Raw genomic sequence first — 14,071 nt, forward strand, 5'->3', positions numbered from 1 at the left:
CAGGGGGATCCCTGCCTGGAAAAGAGGATCACTGCCTGGAAAACAGGATCCCTCCCTGCCCTGTTGCATGGGAACGGGCCTGATTTCTACTGGGGCTCACAGTAGTTGGAAGTGAGTTAATTCTGATGAGCTTGTGTGGGGTCATGGACAAGGTCCACGCTGAACTTTCTTCGTTGTGTACAGGAACAGCTTGTCCACAAGAGCCAGCAGATAAACCCTGCCTGGGGTTGGGAAAGCAGCTCCAGCACGTGGTGCAGGGTAGAGGGGGAAAAGAAAAACCCTGCAAAGAAGAGGGGCAAAGCCTTCAGAGGCTGTGTGTAAAAACAAATATTTTCTTTTAATGGGGATACTCTACAGCACATACATCGTTTCTCTCTGTATAACAGTAGTGAGCAAACAGCAGCTTAGCCCCACAGGAGCCTTCCTGCCATAGCAAGGGCAGCACAGGGCAATAAATTATTGTCTTTCCGGAAGGGAGTGCGAGCTGGTCGGATTCCTTCACGCTGTCGGTGGCCATTGACTCCGAGCCACCCTTGTCCTCCTTGGCTGCCCCTGAGCTGCTGCATCCCAGCTGAACAAGGAGGGTTGGGGAGGCAGCGCTCAACTCTTGAGCCTGCGGATCCAATTCCCAGCTGCTGCCAGAGCTGAGACAGCCACGTGTTGGAGGGACAGGGAAGGAGGCTTGGGGAGAGGGGCAGACCTGTCCCGGCAGGTCTCAGAGCTCCGACTGGAAGGAGAGAAGAAATCGATCAGCTTCGAAAGGGCAGATGAAACCAGGAGGAAAAGCAGTTGTGTCCTGAAAGAGCCAACCCCTCCCCGCACCCCCTGAAACCTGTGCGTGCAGCAGAGGGTGCTGGGGGCACAGCACTGACCCTGCGGACGGTGGAGATCCAGTTAAGGTAGGCACGGACACTGGTGTAGACACCGGGTGTGCTGGGGGTCCCGCAGCCCTGGCCCCAGCTGACGATGCCCACCACCTGCCAGCGCTCCCCCGAGTACATGAGGGGCCCACCGCTGTCCCCCTGCAAGGAAAAACCACCTGAGATGGGGCTGAGGAGCCTCCAGGCACCTGGCATGGTGGGTGCTGGTGCTTGCAGCCCTCTCCCAGGAGACCCCAGCCCCCCACCTGGCAGGTGTCCACCCCTCCTTGTGGCAGACCAGCACACAGCATCTTGGAGGTGACCTCCCCGTGGTAGGCAGCCAGGTTGCAGCTCTCCTGGTCGATGAGTTCCACCTTTGCCTGCTGCAGGGTCTCTGACAGCTTGCCTGCAGGAAACGTGGACATTCAGGGGGTGCCCCCAGCATCCCTGAGTGAGCAGGGAGTCCCCCACTCCATCTCCTCACCGTGCTCCTCCGTGTAGCCCCAGCCAATCACCCACAGGGGTGTTCTGGGCACCAGCTCCTCGTCGAAGTAGGGCAGACAGATGGGCTTGCTGTTGGCTGGAAGGGAGCAGCAAGGTGCCAGGGGGAAGGTGCCAGGCACTGGCTGGGCACCCAGCTCCCCACAGCCCTCCTGGCACCTCTGTGGGCTTTTCATGCTCACCTGAGACACGCAGGGGGGTCTGCAGCTTCACCAGGGCAATGTCATTTTCCCTGGGAGATGAGGGTGTCACCTCAGCCAGGAAGATTTTCTCCACATCCAGGGTGGCAGTGCCTGAGAGGAGGTTGGAGCCCGCCTTCACACGCCAGCTCTGAACCACTGGGTTGTTCCTGTGCACAGAGAGGTGTCTGTTACTGCTCACCTCTTTCCCCACTCCAAGACTCTGCCATGGAGTCAGGCAGCAAAAGTCCCATCGTGGGAGGTTAAAGAAACATGTGGCTTAAACCTGGTGGGACTCAGCCTGTTCTGGAGGAACATCCCCAGCCTTGGTGCTGCAGCAGGGTAGGGTGGGTCTCCAACTCACTTGAAGCAGTGGGCTGCTGTCAGGACCCATCTGGGGTCGATGATGCTACCAGCACAGATGTGCTCCCTCTTGTACTGCAAGCTGACCTGCCAGGGCCAGGACTCGATGGCAGCTGGGCTCCCCCCCAGCACACGAGCTGTCCTGGTGCTCTCCCCACAGTCTTCTGCCGGGCGTGAGAGCAGCAACAGATCAACAGGTTAGCTGTGGTGATGGAGAGAGAAAGAGCACCCGCTCTGCCCTCCTCCATCCTCGGGGATGGAGCCTCCCGGGGCTGCCTCGCCCCCCTGACACTGTCTGTCACCCCTTGGTACCCTCTTGGTTGCCCTCTGCTTGCACATTGTCCCCAGGCTGGCTGGAATGGGTCACTCCATTCCTTGCTTTCCCCAACCCACTAGATGGATTGGTTTAACTGGGGTAATTCATCAGCAAGATGAAACCTGCCCAGACAGATAGTTAAGCCTCTCTTAGGCTTAATCTCTCGTTTCTAGGAGGTTTATAGCGGCTTCATAAGCAGGTTAGAGGTAATTAAATTCAAATTTTCTCATGCAAGCAGTGCAGGAACCAGGGAGGGCCAGAGCTGAGCTCTGGTGGCTGCAGCCATGCCAGGAAGGAGGAGTGCTTTGAGATGCAAACAGCCTCGTGGTACTTACTGGAACAAAAGAGTGAAACAGCCCGTCCAGAGAGGCATTTCCTGGAAGAAGGAGGAAGAAGGGGGCAGGACTCGGTGGATGCTCCGGCTCAGCAGCCAGGTAGGGGGTGAGGGGCATAGTGGGCACTGTGTGCAGCCCCCCACTCACCTGCCTGGCTCCAGCACCTGGAGGCTGCCATTGCTCAGCACGACCTCACGGGGAGGCAGGGGCTGCTCTGCACCCACCTCCACCTCCTGGAAAACGGGAGTGCTGGAAGAGATGGGGGCACGGGTCAGGGATTTTGCCCTGGGGCACGCAGCCCTGGAGCAGTACCCGGGTGCTGGGAGGGGACGGGAAGGGTGCTGGAGCATCTCCAGGAGCATGGAAACCCAGCTCTAAAAGTTGAGAGACCAAAGCTTTAGAAATTGGTCCTAAATGTTTGCCTGTGGCCCCAGCAAAGATCTGGTGAGACAGGGAGGAAATGGAGTGTGGACCTTGCAGCAGTGAACAAGAGGAAGACCCCATGGAAAAAGGGGGTTCCTTGGGACAGGGACACTGGGACACCAAAAGAGGGAAGGAAGTGCCACAGCCCTGAAGGACGTGGGGGGCAGCACAGGAGCTGGTCACAGGTGGGTTACATGGAGCCTGATGGCAGCTGCACAGATTGGCACCTGCTGCTCTCTCGAAGCTTTAAAAGGGGAATGTGAGGGCCTGGGTCCCTTTTCAGAGGAGCTCCTCGGCGGTGGGACCTGGGCTGAGCTCTGCGTGTGCCCCCGGAGGGGCTGCTCCAGCGAGGTGAGGGTGTGGGTGCTGCTGGGGGGTGGGAGCAGGGCAGGGTGGGCTGGGGACAGGGCAGGGGACGCTGGGCTGACATGGGAAGCTGCCAAGTCTTTGCAGCACAGAGACCAGCTGGCTCCTGGGGACACTGAGTGCTCTGGGTGGACTGAAACCATTAGTGCAGAGCTCTGGTACTTTATAAGTAAATAGATCCCCACTCAGAAAGAGCTTTTATGGGAGAGGGATCGATAAAGCAGGTGGGAGAGGCCTGGAGAAAGCAGCCGTGTACCTCTGGTAGCCCATTTGCTGGCAGGCTGCTTTTGCCAGCTCCAGGTTGAAGTGGTCGTGGCAGACACAGGACCAGGCTCTGGTGTTTCTGTTAAGCACCTGCAGGATGGATCTGTCTTTGGAAACACGGGCTGGAGACAGACACAAAGTCAACTTTGCCACGGGTGGCTTTAGCAGGCAGAGGCTTTCAGCAGCAGCCCAGCTGCTAGCAGGGTGTCCTGGACTCACCATGGGCTGGTGGCCCTTCAAGGACCCACTGGGGACAGTTGGCTTCATCCTCACCATGCAGGCAGTCTGCCTGCCCGTCACACAGCTGCTGCAGTGGCACCAGCTTCAGGGGCTGACTGCAGAAGAAGTAGTGGGAATCCAGGTAAACCTTGACTGGAGGGAGAGGGGGCAGGCTCAGAGCTTGAGCTTGGCAGCTCAGCGAGAAGGTGGCAGGGAGGGAAGGAGGAGCACAGGAGCAGGAGTACCCAAGAACCCGATGGTAACCAGGAAGGCGATGCAGAGCAGCCCTGCCAGGACGGGGATGCCGATCCGCTTGAAGGACTCCTGTGCCATGGTGGGTTTGTGTCTTCTGCTGGGACCTGCAACACAGCAGGGTCGTCCTGCAGCACCAGGCCCAGCCTGGCAGCACCCACACCCCCGGATCCCATGGGCATTACCTCTGCCATTCAGCCGCTCCAAGGCTAAATCCTGTGAATCAGAGGGGAAAACCAGTTAGGGAGCTGAAATTTCTGCCAAAAAGTGGTTGGCAGGTGGGGAGGGGTCTGTGGCAGAGTGGTTCCCTGCCCCATGGTGATTCCCATGCCGAGCACACAGATAACATGATCAGCCACACCAAGGAGGGCAGCCCACAAAGTGGAGCATCAGCTGAGCCCGGACAGGCACAGAGAATGCCATCTCTCAGGTTTGCACAAGGCCAGCCAGGAGGATTAGCAGGGAAACTGCCCCAGCCTCCAGCTCAGGTTGCTCCAGAGCTGCTAGGGATGAGGGTGGCACATCCTGTTGCCACAATACTTGGCTCTGCTGTCACCTGGGATCACCAGCTGTGTTGTTACCATGGACCATCCCTGCACAGCTCCAATAACTGGCTATTAACATTACAGAGCTACTGCCCTGGATGCACCAGGGGCTGCAGAACTCATACGTGCTATGAAACAGGCACTTTCCCATGTGCCAGGTGTCAAAATACACATCCCTGCAGGGCTGTGCCACCCAGACCTGTCAGGATGTGGGTTATATTCTTTGTGGGGCCAGGAACTGACGGGAACAGCCCAAATCTTTCCCGAGAGCCTGCTGGAGAAACCAGCCCTCCCTGTGGGAGCATGTGCTCTCAGGGCGGGGAGAGAGGGCTGTGCTGCTGCTAGGACACGTTGTAAACACAGCCCCGGAGCAGCTGATGAATAAGAGTCTGATCCCACTTGATCTCCTCAAAAGTGTTTTCCTGGAATGACTTCCCAGCTGAGGGATGCCCAGGAAAGGTGGGTGAGCCCCGGAGCAGCTGCTGCCCCTCGCCCAGCTGGGGAAGGTTGCTTCTCCATCACAGCCCTGCTGCATGGTCTGGGCTCCTGTTTTGACTGCTCCCAGGCTGGGAACAAGCAGTGACCTCTGGAGGGGATCCTGCCTGCTGGGGCTGTGGGCATGTGGCTGTGCCCCAGCACACATCTGTCTGTCTCTTCTGAGGAAATGCCAGGGGCTTTTCTCCCATCAGCCAGGCTCATCTGGCGTCCGTGCCAAGCCATGGGCAGTGCTGCCAGGGGGGGGGCCCAGCTCCAGATTGGAGCTGCAGGGAGCAAGAGGGCAGGTTGAGATGAGGTTGTGTATCTCCTGGACATCTTGGCTGCCCTTCCCAAGCTGTTCATCCTGCAGGAGCCCTGGGAGTTTTTGTAATGCCAGCCTGGAGTGCTCCCAGCCACCACCTACGTCCTCCAGCCCAGCCAGTCGAGGGCATGTGGGGCCAGTCCTTCCTCATGCTGACCTCTTGTGTCACTGTGGGCCCTGGCCAGGCATGACCTGGATAATGGGATCCTAACGGTTCCCTGCAGAACGGTCCCTGGGTCCAGGGTGGCTCCTCCAGGCCCCAAGGGGCACTGCAACCCCCCCTGCCCCTGAGCTGCCCCCAACTTGTGCCCATCACCGTGGCTGGTACTGGGGTCCTTGCCAACAGTCAGCGGTGGATGCAGGTGGGAGGGAGGATGCTGTGATGCTGCCCACCTGCCCACCTTGAGAAATTGTTGGGGTTTTTTGTTGTATTCTTTTTTTCTGCATTTTCTTCAGTCCACAAACCTCCTCCGTTTCAAACAGGTTCACAGCCTAGAGCTGTCCCAGGGCCTGCCTCTCCATGACTGCCTCTTGCTCTGGAAACCACCGGACAAGCAAGAGCTGCACTGGTTAAATTCAAAGCCAGGCAAGAGCTGCTCCAGCTCCAAGCACATGATTTCTAGGAGGAATCAAGGCTGCTGTAAGCTCCCTCATCTGTTTCCACGTTGATGCTGCTCTGGTCACCCTGAACTCCAACTCTGCAGGTGCCAGCCCACCTGGCACCAGGACACAGCCAGGTTCCTGCTGTTCCCCTCCAGAGTCTCTGGCTGGAAGATGCTGTGATGAACCAGGAGCTGTGCTGGCTGCTCCCAACCAAGGGAAGGTGAGGTAGGGTGTTCCTGTGCTAGCCTCAGCTTCAAAGGGTTCAGGGTGCTCGGATCCAGGGCAAACTGCCTGGCTGCATGGGACTGAACCTATGGATGTGTGGAAGGGAGTGATGTCCTGGTGTGTGGCTGGTGGAGAGTTCTATGGTGCCCCGTGAGCTGGGCTGTACAGGGCTGCCCATTGTTAAGGAAGGCTGCTCCTCCTGGGGAGAGACTGTGTGCCAGGATGGGGGTTGGTGGCCAAGGCTTTGCTTGAAAAAGGTCCCATGGGAAGCCAAGCCAAGTCAAGCGTGTCCTTTGTGCTGAGCAGTCCCGCAGCAGGAGCCGTGCTGGGTGCAGGGGTGCCAGGCTCTTGCCCAGGCACATTAGGCAAGAGCACAGAAGGGCACATTGCCTTTGGCTAGCAGACTTGCAAGGCATGCTGCCTTTCTTGTCTGCTTCCCACTCTGGGAGAGGACTAAGGCAAGCCACAGAGAAATGTGGGACCAGCGCTCATGGGAAAAGCCAAGCGCTGTATCTGGTAGCCACGGTGGGGTTTTGAGAGAGATGGGTGAAATCCTGCCCTGCCTGGATATTGCAGGGGGCTGGGGCCAGGGAGCAGCAGTGCTGCTGAGCCTGGGCTGCCTCATCACCAGCAAAAGGGTTCCCGGGGTGTGCAGGGTTCCCAGGGTGTGCAGGGTGCCCAGGGTGTCAGCTCTCTGGGGCTGATGTGCAGGGAGAGGGGGGCAGAGCTGTGGGTGAAGCTGTCAGTAACTCACCATGGCCATCCAGCTCTGATGTGGTCTTCTGCCTGCAGAAACCTTGGAAATATCCTCCGGTTTGGGACACAGGGGGCTGAGGGTGCCCCGATGGTCAGGGAGCCTCCGATGCTCCCACTGTGTCTCTGCCGGGTGCTGCACTCACACTGGGGCAGAACCGCCCAAGAGCTCCTTAAAACCCACAAGAGGAGTTGTGAAACAGGAATTATGATTTGTATTGTAATATAACACCGGTCTATCAGCAGCACCATCACCTGCAGTAATCTCCTGAGCATCTGCCACTGGGGGGTGACTCACCTGCAGAGCTGCTGTCACAAAATAGCTTATCAGGAGTGAACTGACTGACAGGGCAGGATTATTCATGCTCCTCTCCTGATAAGAAGAGAAACCACAGCCATCCCGCTCTTTGTCCCTCTCTTCCGCGTTGTTTTTAAACTGAGATTGCAGTAGGTGGAGGAGGAAAGGAGAGGAGCTTATGTATGAGGGTGCCAGACCATTATATGCTCCTGTCCCTTGGGTCACTCTGCTCTGTGTGTCCTTGCACAGCCCCCCTGTGCTCCAGACAGCACCGGGGTGAAGTTAAAAGGAAAAGGAGCAGTGGTGGTGGTGGCATGTCACCTCGGGGTCACATCCACCATGCTGTGGATTGCCAGGGGGCTACAGGGCCAGCCCAGGGGTGTCTAGCCTCTCTCCTTGCCATCCCCCATCCCTTGGCAGAGCAGCAGCCCTGGGTTGCAGGAGCTCACTGCTGTTGCTCAAAGGTGGGGCAGGGTGGGTTTGAGGTTAGAGACCCTCAGTCCAGCTGGGTGAAGGTGTGTGTGGGGAGAAGGTTGGGGTCAGGGAGGTTGTGGTTGCAGTTGGCCCTGCTGGCAGCAAAGCCTGGCCTTGTGCTGCGGGATCATGCTGGAAGTGGTGGGTGTGCAGCTAATTACCCTCTCTCCTCCGTGTATAATCAAGCTTTCCCAATGGCTGCTGCTGCTGCCAGGTCTGTGCTGTGCCAGCAGGGAGCCTGTGAAGTGTCCTGGGGAGCTGTGCCACTGCTGTATCCACCAGCCCTGCCATAGCAGGGACCCTGCCCTGGGAACCCCGCAGCCTGACCAGGGATGTTGGCAGCTAAGTGTGGCTCTGGAGGTAAGGGACACCTCCCCTGGTGAGGGTCCAGCCTCCTCGGGAGGTGTGAGGACCCTGGCAGGCTGGGCTCCTGACCACACAGTCCATGTGATGCCCTGAGAGGGAGGGCAGGAGGATGGCATGGATGCTGTGGAAGGGAGAGCAGCATGGCAGCATCCACGGGGTGGGAGGTGGCACGGTGGGGAGAGGTTCTTCCTTCTTTGAGGTTAAGCAAATGCTTTGAGGAAGCAGCTGGGGTTTGAAGATGTTGTGTCACAGCCCGCGGGGCTTTGCTTCCTGGAGTGCGGCTGTGTTTCCAGCCTGTCACCCTTCCCGGACTGTCACCCTTCTCTGGCCTCTTGTGTCTGTCACCCAGCCATGACACAGGGTTCTGGGCACCCTGTCTGGGGTCAGGCAGGGGCCAGGCAGGGCTGGCCCAGGGCTTTGTGCAGCCGTGAGCCTCCCCAAGCCACAAGCACAAACACCCTGTCCCTTTCCACTGCCTGGCAAGGAGCAGTCTCAGCTTCTCTGTCCTGCCCTGGGGTAGGGTGCATCTTGGGGGGTGCACATCATCTCCTCAGCATCTCCCTAGCTCTGCATCCCACCCTTCCCCACCAGCATCCCCATGTGTCCCTGGCATTGGTGCAGGGCTGTATGGGGGCTTGGGTCCTGCCTGTCCCCATGCTGGGGCACAGAACATTCAGAGGCTATGGCTGGCAAAGTGTGTGCAAAGAGGAGGTTTCTGGGGGGGAAGGAGGGATTTTTCTCCTGGCTGCCCTGTTTCCAAGCTGTTAATGATTATCTCTGTTTTCTACCTTCTTCTTGCAGCTGTGGGAGATGGTTCCCCCCCTGTTGGCAAGCAGACACCTAACCCTGTGGCTATAGGCTTTGAAATGATCAAACACAGATGTAAGTGCATTGAACTGGGAGGTTTCTGGGGGGCCGTGGGTGATGGGGAACACCCTGGGGTCCTGCCCTCACCCTGCACAAAGCCATAGCCTTAGTGGCCATCCCCAAACACCCAAACCCCAGCTCTCTGTGGGACCTTGCTCCGGGCTGCTTCTCCTTGCCAGGAGGTGGCAGTCAGAGGACACATCTGCTCAGACACCTTTCCAGGGCTGGACACTGCTGTGTCCATAGTGTTCCTGCCCCTCAGGCTCCCAGCATCACCAGTGCAGCCTGTGCCACCGGGAGGGCAGAGCTGCTGGCACGGGCAGGCACTGCACCTTCCCGGTGTGGGTGTGGGTGTGGGGCTGGGCTGGGTGCAGCCGTCCCACACTGTGTCCCGTCCGATACACGGGGAGTGGTGCCTGCCAGAGCAACTCTGCTTTCTCCCCTGGGAACCAGTTCAACCAGTGGGCGAGGACCGGTGCCCAGCCTTGCAGTGGCACAGGCAGTGAGGAGGCTGTGTCACTGGGAGAGGAGGGATCAGGCAGGACGTTCTGGTGGTGCACCACCAGGTTCTGGTGCACACTGGGCTGTGCCGGGAGCAGGTCCTGCAGCACGGTGTTGGACATCAGGACATGGACCCCCAGGCAGGTGAGTCCTTGGCAATTTTATTTCCTTAAGGAGCAGGGGTGGGGATGTTTTATCGTGTTATGGGGTGGCTGAGGGACCTTCCCATCCCCTCTGCTGCCTGCAGAGCTGGGGCTCAGCTTCTGGTGGGGCTCAGGCTTGAGTTGTGCTGCTTGGAGGCACCTGGCTGGGCTGTGAGGATGTCTGCTCCCGAGGGTGTTGGGGCAGGGAGCACCTCCCACACAAGGGGCAGGGACTGGGCATGAAGCTGTCATCCTCCCACCAGCAGCAGGCGTGGGGACGGGGCAGTTTCGGCAGCCTCTGGCTGATTCAGGGTGGCTGTTGCACCACGCTCCTCCTGTCCCGCAGCTCCTGCTGCCTGAGCCACTCCCTGACCTCACCCCTCACAGACTCTGCTGTGACCTGAGCTTCCGGGGCTCCCAGTTTGCCCCTGGCCCAGCAGGAGCAGGGTGCACTGGCTGCCTGCCTGTCCTGCCCTCTGAAACCCCACCTTAAAGCCCCCACAACTCAGGGGTGGCAGTGTGATGCTCCGGGGCTTCCATGCATTTGCCAGGTCCTGTCAGGTAGAGCGAGTGGGTTGTGGGGTGACCTGGGACGTTGCTCACTATGTAAACAGTGTGACCACAGGGGAAATGTTCTCACTCCATTGGCATCTGTCTAAATTTAGCTGCTGTTAGGTCATCCTTTTCCACTGCCTCCTCGCTTCCTGACGCTGCGAGGCACAGCTCCTTGTCCCTGTCCCTGGGCTGGCGTTTGTCCCAGGTGCAGGCAGTGGGGCTGGTGTTCTCTGGAGCAGTGACCAAACCCTGCTGTCCTCTCCTGGCCACAGCAGCCTCCAGAGCTGTGCCCACCACCACCCCTGCCTGCGTTTTCCTACTGACAGCCACAGCAGCAGAGAAGGGTCCAGGAATTGTGAAGGATCTTGGGGGACCAGGAGCTGGTGGCAGCTGCAGAGGTGTGAGGAGCATCCTGGTGCATTGCACAAGGTTTACTCAGCAGAGAAAGGGCTGCTCATGGGCTGGTGTCCCCTTGGTGATGGAGGGAGCCTTGGCTGGAGCTGGGCTGTGCTAGACCCCGCGGTGGGACAGGAGGGATGGAGAAAAGTCCTCGGCCCCCGGTGGCAGCAGCAGGAGGCTGCTCGCCCTGATAAGCACATCCTCTAGAGGGACCTGCCTGCCCAGAAATGGCGATGTGCAGCCAGGTGCTGCCGGCAAGAGGCAGCAGAGCTGCGGGAGGTGGCAGCTTCTGCTCCCTTCCTACCCGGCCTGTGCCCTTTTGCTGCCCAAACTGCAGCCAGGTTGCACGGCCAGAACCTGCTGATGGCTCTGTGCAGAGGAGAAAGATGCATCAGCCCAGAAGAGTGTGCACAGGAGCACAGGTGGACAGAGGAGGGGGACACAGGCACTGTCAGGGTGGTCAGGGCCCCCCAGCACAGTGTGAGGGGCTGCAGGACTGGCCAAGAGCTGCTTGGGGTCTGGGTGAGCCCTTCCTCCTTCTGCTTTCCAGGAAAAGAGTCCCTCAACGTTCTGGGGATTGTCGTGGGTGTGGGGCTGGTCTTGCTGGTCCTGGTGCTTATTGGCTACGCCTTTGTCCGGTGGTACCAGAGGGGATGGTGCTGGCACCGTGAGTGTGGGCAGAGCAGGGGAGGGCAGGGGGGGTTCCGAATGAAGGGGCGGCAGAGCCTGGGATGTGGGGAGCACACCCAGCATTTGCTGCTCCCAGGGGGCTGGGGGAGCCTGCTGTGGGGTGGGGGCACATGAGGTGGGGGGGGTGCACGGGGATGTCCCAGTGCTGTCCTGCCCATCCCTGTGCAGTGCACAGACTCACAGCAAAGTGACAGCCAGTTCATGGCACTACAGGGCTCTGACCCTCTCCTTCCCACCTTCCTCAGGGCCTGACTTTGTCTTCAACCTCTACCACACCTGGTGAGTGAGTGAGGCCATGTGGGACCCAGGGTGGGCTGGGTGCCCCCTTTGCACAGAGCTGAGGTGTGACAAACCCCTACCCCCCAAAACCTGCCCAGCTCTGCTGTTAGCAGGCACTGCCTGCCTGCGACACAGATGCCCTGGGGAGCCCCAACTGTCTGGGAATGGCCCCCACCCTGTGGGCAGGCAGGGGCTGGAGGAGGGGGGGCAGGCAGCTTGCTGACATTCCCCTTCCCTGCAGTGGGCTGGGGGCAGTGGCTGTGGAGCTGGTGCCACCGTTCAGCATCAGCGGCTCCCTGAGCCCGGCGGGGAGCAGCTACATCCCATTCCACAACCAGGAGCCTTGAGATAAGAACCAGGCTGGCTTGCAGGTAGGACATCACCCTGTTCCTCCCTGCCCATTGATGGGGATCCTGGCTCTGTGTGCCTCCAGCACAGCCTCATGATGGGCACAGCAGTGGGTGCCTCTGCAGGGAGCTGGGTGGGAGCCTCTATGGTCATGGCAGCTTTCCCCAGGGTAGTCCCAAGGATTTTCCTGCAAAAGTCCTCTCCAGACTTCGGGGCATCAGGTGCTTTCCCTGCACTCTGGTTTTGTTCTTCCCCATGCAGGCTTTGGGTTCTGTTTCTTTACTGTGCCCCATGGTCCTCAGGCTGGGACTGGGGGGGTTGCTGGGGCAAAGGCAGCTCAGGTGCTCCTGGTACCACTTCCCTGAGCTGCCTCGCATGCACCTTCGAGGGTGAAAGAGCAACTGAAACAAGCCATGGGGAATTCCTCTGTTCTTTTTACTTCTTTAGAAAACCACCCCTGAATATAGTGGGTTTATACTAAAAATGGAATGGTGCAGTTTCTGTTTTTGAAAGGGCTTCTCCATTTGCTCCCCACAGCTGCATTTCTCTTGCTGGCCCTCCCTGGCCATGGGCAGTGCTGGAAGGTGCCCAGGGCCTCCCTCCTGCTGTCCCCATGCCAGAGCACTGGAGCAACCTCCCCCAGCTTGAGATGGAGGACAAGGAAGCTGCCTTATCCCGGCTCCATCAACATGCATCCCAGAGAGAAAAGACATCTTCCCCATGGCCCACCACAGCCCAGGGACACCCCAGCCCTTCAGAGCAGCTGAATGTGTGCCCAGGAGATGTTGGACCAGGCTGTTGGTGAACAGGGCAGTGGGGACTGCAGGGAACAACGTGAAAAAGGACAGGAATGAGCCATAGGACTGCGTGGCTGGGTTTGTGCAATAGGTGAAAATGCCGAAAGGAAATGAAACTTCTTCAGACTTCCCACCCAGGTCAAATATCTGGACCAATGTGGAAATTCATCCTCTGCATTGATCGTGCAATCAAACACGTCAGAAAACCCCAGTGGGCTTCCTTGTGCCAGCCACCTTCTCAACCTCAGCAGAGCCAAGCAGCTGTGAAGTTCCCTGGAGCCAGGAGCAGCCCTTGGAGAAGCTGCTGTGACCATTGGAGGGGAACCCCACCCAGCAGTGGGGGCTGGAGAGGCCCAGGGGCTTGGGGACTGCTTCTTTGCAAGCTTTTCTCAGAAGGAAAATGAAGAGAAACTCGTGAGACCACACAGCTGTGGGCAGGGAAACTTGTGAGGAGGATGGAGGCTCAGAGGAGGAGAGCTGAACGTCCTCTGTGTGTTAGGATGTGGCTTAATTCTGGACAGCGTGAGCATCTGGGATTTCCAGGGAGCCAGAGAGACTGTCTGTGCTCTTGGCTATTGAAGCCAAAGCTCTGTGGCTTTCAGGGAAACCCCTTTGGGTTTCATTGAAGGAAGAGCCCTGGCTGGAGTAGAGGGGTTGGAGGGATGCTGCCCTGGGCTGGAGGCTTTTGTGGAACCAGCAGCACTGCACAGGATCCGGCTGCAGAGCTGACGTCAGAGCTTTTAAAAGAAAAAAGGAAAAAAAAAATCACACTCAATTTTGATGACGCTTTTTCAGAGGAAGTTGAAAAGAAGAAAGCAAACAGCCCCAACTCTCCCACCCCCAAAACACCCTGGGGCAGAAGAGATGGAAATGAAAGGAGCAGAGGATGCAGAGGGTTGGCATTCCTTGGGACAGGGCAGATGTTGACCCTGGGCAGTGCAACATTAGATCTTCCAGGAGGAAACCTGGCAGTGTGCACCCACAGCCCTTCTACTGACAGTAGTGGTTTGTGTTTTCACCTGAAAAAAGTACTCCCCAAGCTGGGTTTCCACCAACACTTTTAATGGGACGGTCCCATTGTGAAGGTTCTTGGAAACTCAGTGACTTTTGGAAAAACTGTGCAGTCATCTGGTGATACTCAAGCATAGCCCACGGTAAGTTGTTCCCATCTCATGCTTGTTTCCATTCTCACAGATCACAGAAACCCCCTGGTTTGACCTGTTGGCTCTGCTCTGGAGGGGTTCCTATCCCCCCCATGCTGCTCAGTGAAATCACCACAAGCTGCCCAGGGCCTTTTCCCTGCTGCTCCTCTTGTGTGTGCTCCCAGGACACAACATCTGCCTGGGACAAC

The 14,071-nt window shown here is 58.4% G+C and overlaps 1 protein-coding gene and 1 long non-coding RNA gene across 3 annotated transcripts; one reads left to right on the top strand and one right to left on the bottom strand.

Annotated features, from left to right (window-relative positions):
• Window positions 1-289: 289 nt before the first annotated feature.
• TMPRSS4 (transmembrane serine protease 4) lies at window positions 290-7,150 on the bottom strand. The gene is made up of 13 exons (XM_030464870.1): window positions 7,005-7,150; window positions 4,264-4,294; window positions 4,072-4,185; window positions 3,827-3,979; window positions 3,600-3,729; window positions 2,702-2,803; window positions 2,555-2,595; window positions 1,905-2,067; window positions 1,544-1,710; window positions 1,345-1,440; window positions 1,127-1,266; window positions 873-1,022; window positions 290-727 (listed from the first exon to the last, which is right to left on the bottom strand). The coding sequence occupies exons 1-13, from the start codon at window positions 7,011-7,013 to the stop codon at window positions 716-718; spliced, it is 1,308 nt and encodes a 435-aa protein (XP_030320730.1). The 5' UTR covers window positions 7,014-7,150; the 3' UTR covers window positions 290-715.
• On the top strand, window positions 5,908-13,308 carry LOC115599624. 2 transcript variants are annotated; one of them, XR_003988546.1, is made up of 8 exons: window positions 5,908-6,245; window positions 7,962-8,135; window positions 8,943-9,023; window positions 9,462-9,653; window positions 11,157-11,273; window positions 11,542-11,575; window positions 11,817-11,946; window positions 12,461-13,308. It is a non-coding gene; the product is annotated as an uncharacterized LOC115599624 (long non-coding RNA). The 2 variants fall into 2 exon arrangements; XR_003988547.1 differs by lacking the exon at window positions 11,157-11,273.
• The last annotated feature ends 763 nt before the right edge of the window (window positions 13,309-14,071 follow it).

Source organism: Calypte anna, chromosome 24 (genome assembly GCF_003957555.1).
Source record: "Calypte anna isolate BGI_N300 chromosome 24, bCalAnn1_v1.p, whole genome shotgun sequence".
Classification (NCBI taxonomy): domain Eukaryota; kingdom Metazoa; phylum Chordata; class Aves; order Apodiformes; family Trochilidae; genus Calypte; species Calypte anna.

What these genes read in the sequence shown, in the direction of transcription:
- TMPRSS4 (XM_030464870.1), bottom strand. An exon ending in GGAGCGGCTGAATGGCAGAG is followed by an intron (nt 4,186 to 4,263) that starts GTAATGCCCATG and finishes GCTGTGTTGCAG; the next exon opens with GTCCCAGCAGAAGACACAAA. An exon ending in GACCCCCCTGCGTGTCTCAG is followed by an intron (nt 1,441 to 1,543) that starts GTGAGCATGAAA and finishes GCTCCCTTCCAG; the next exon opens with CCAACAGCAAGCCCATCTGT.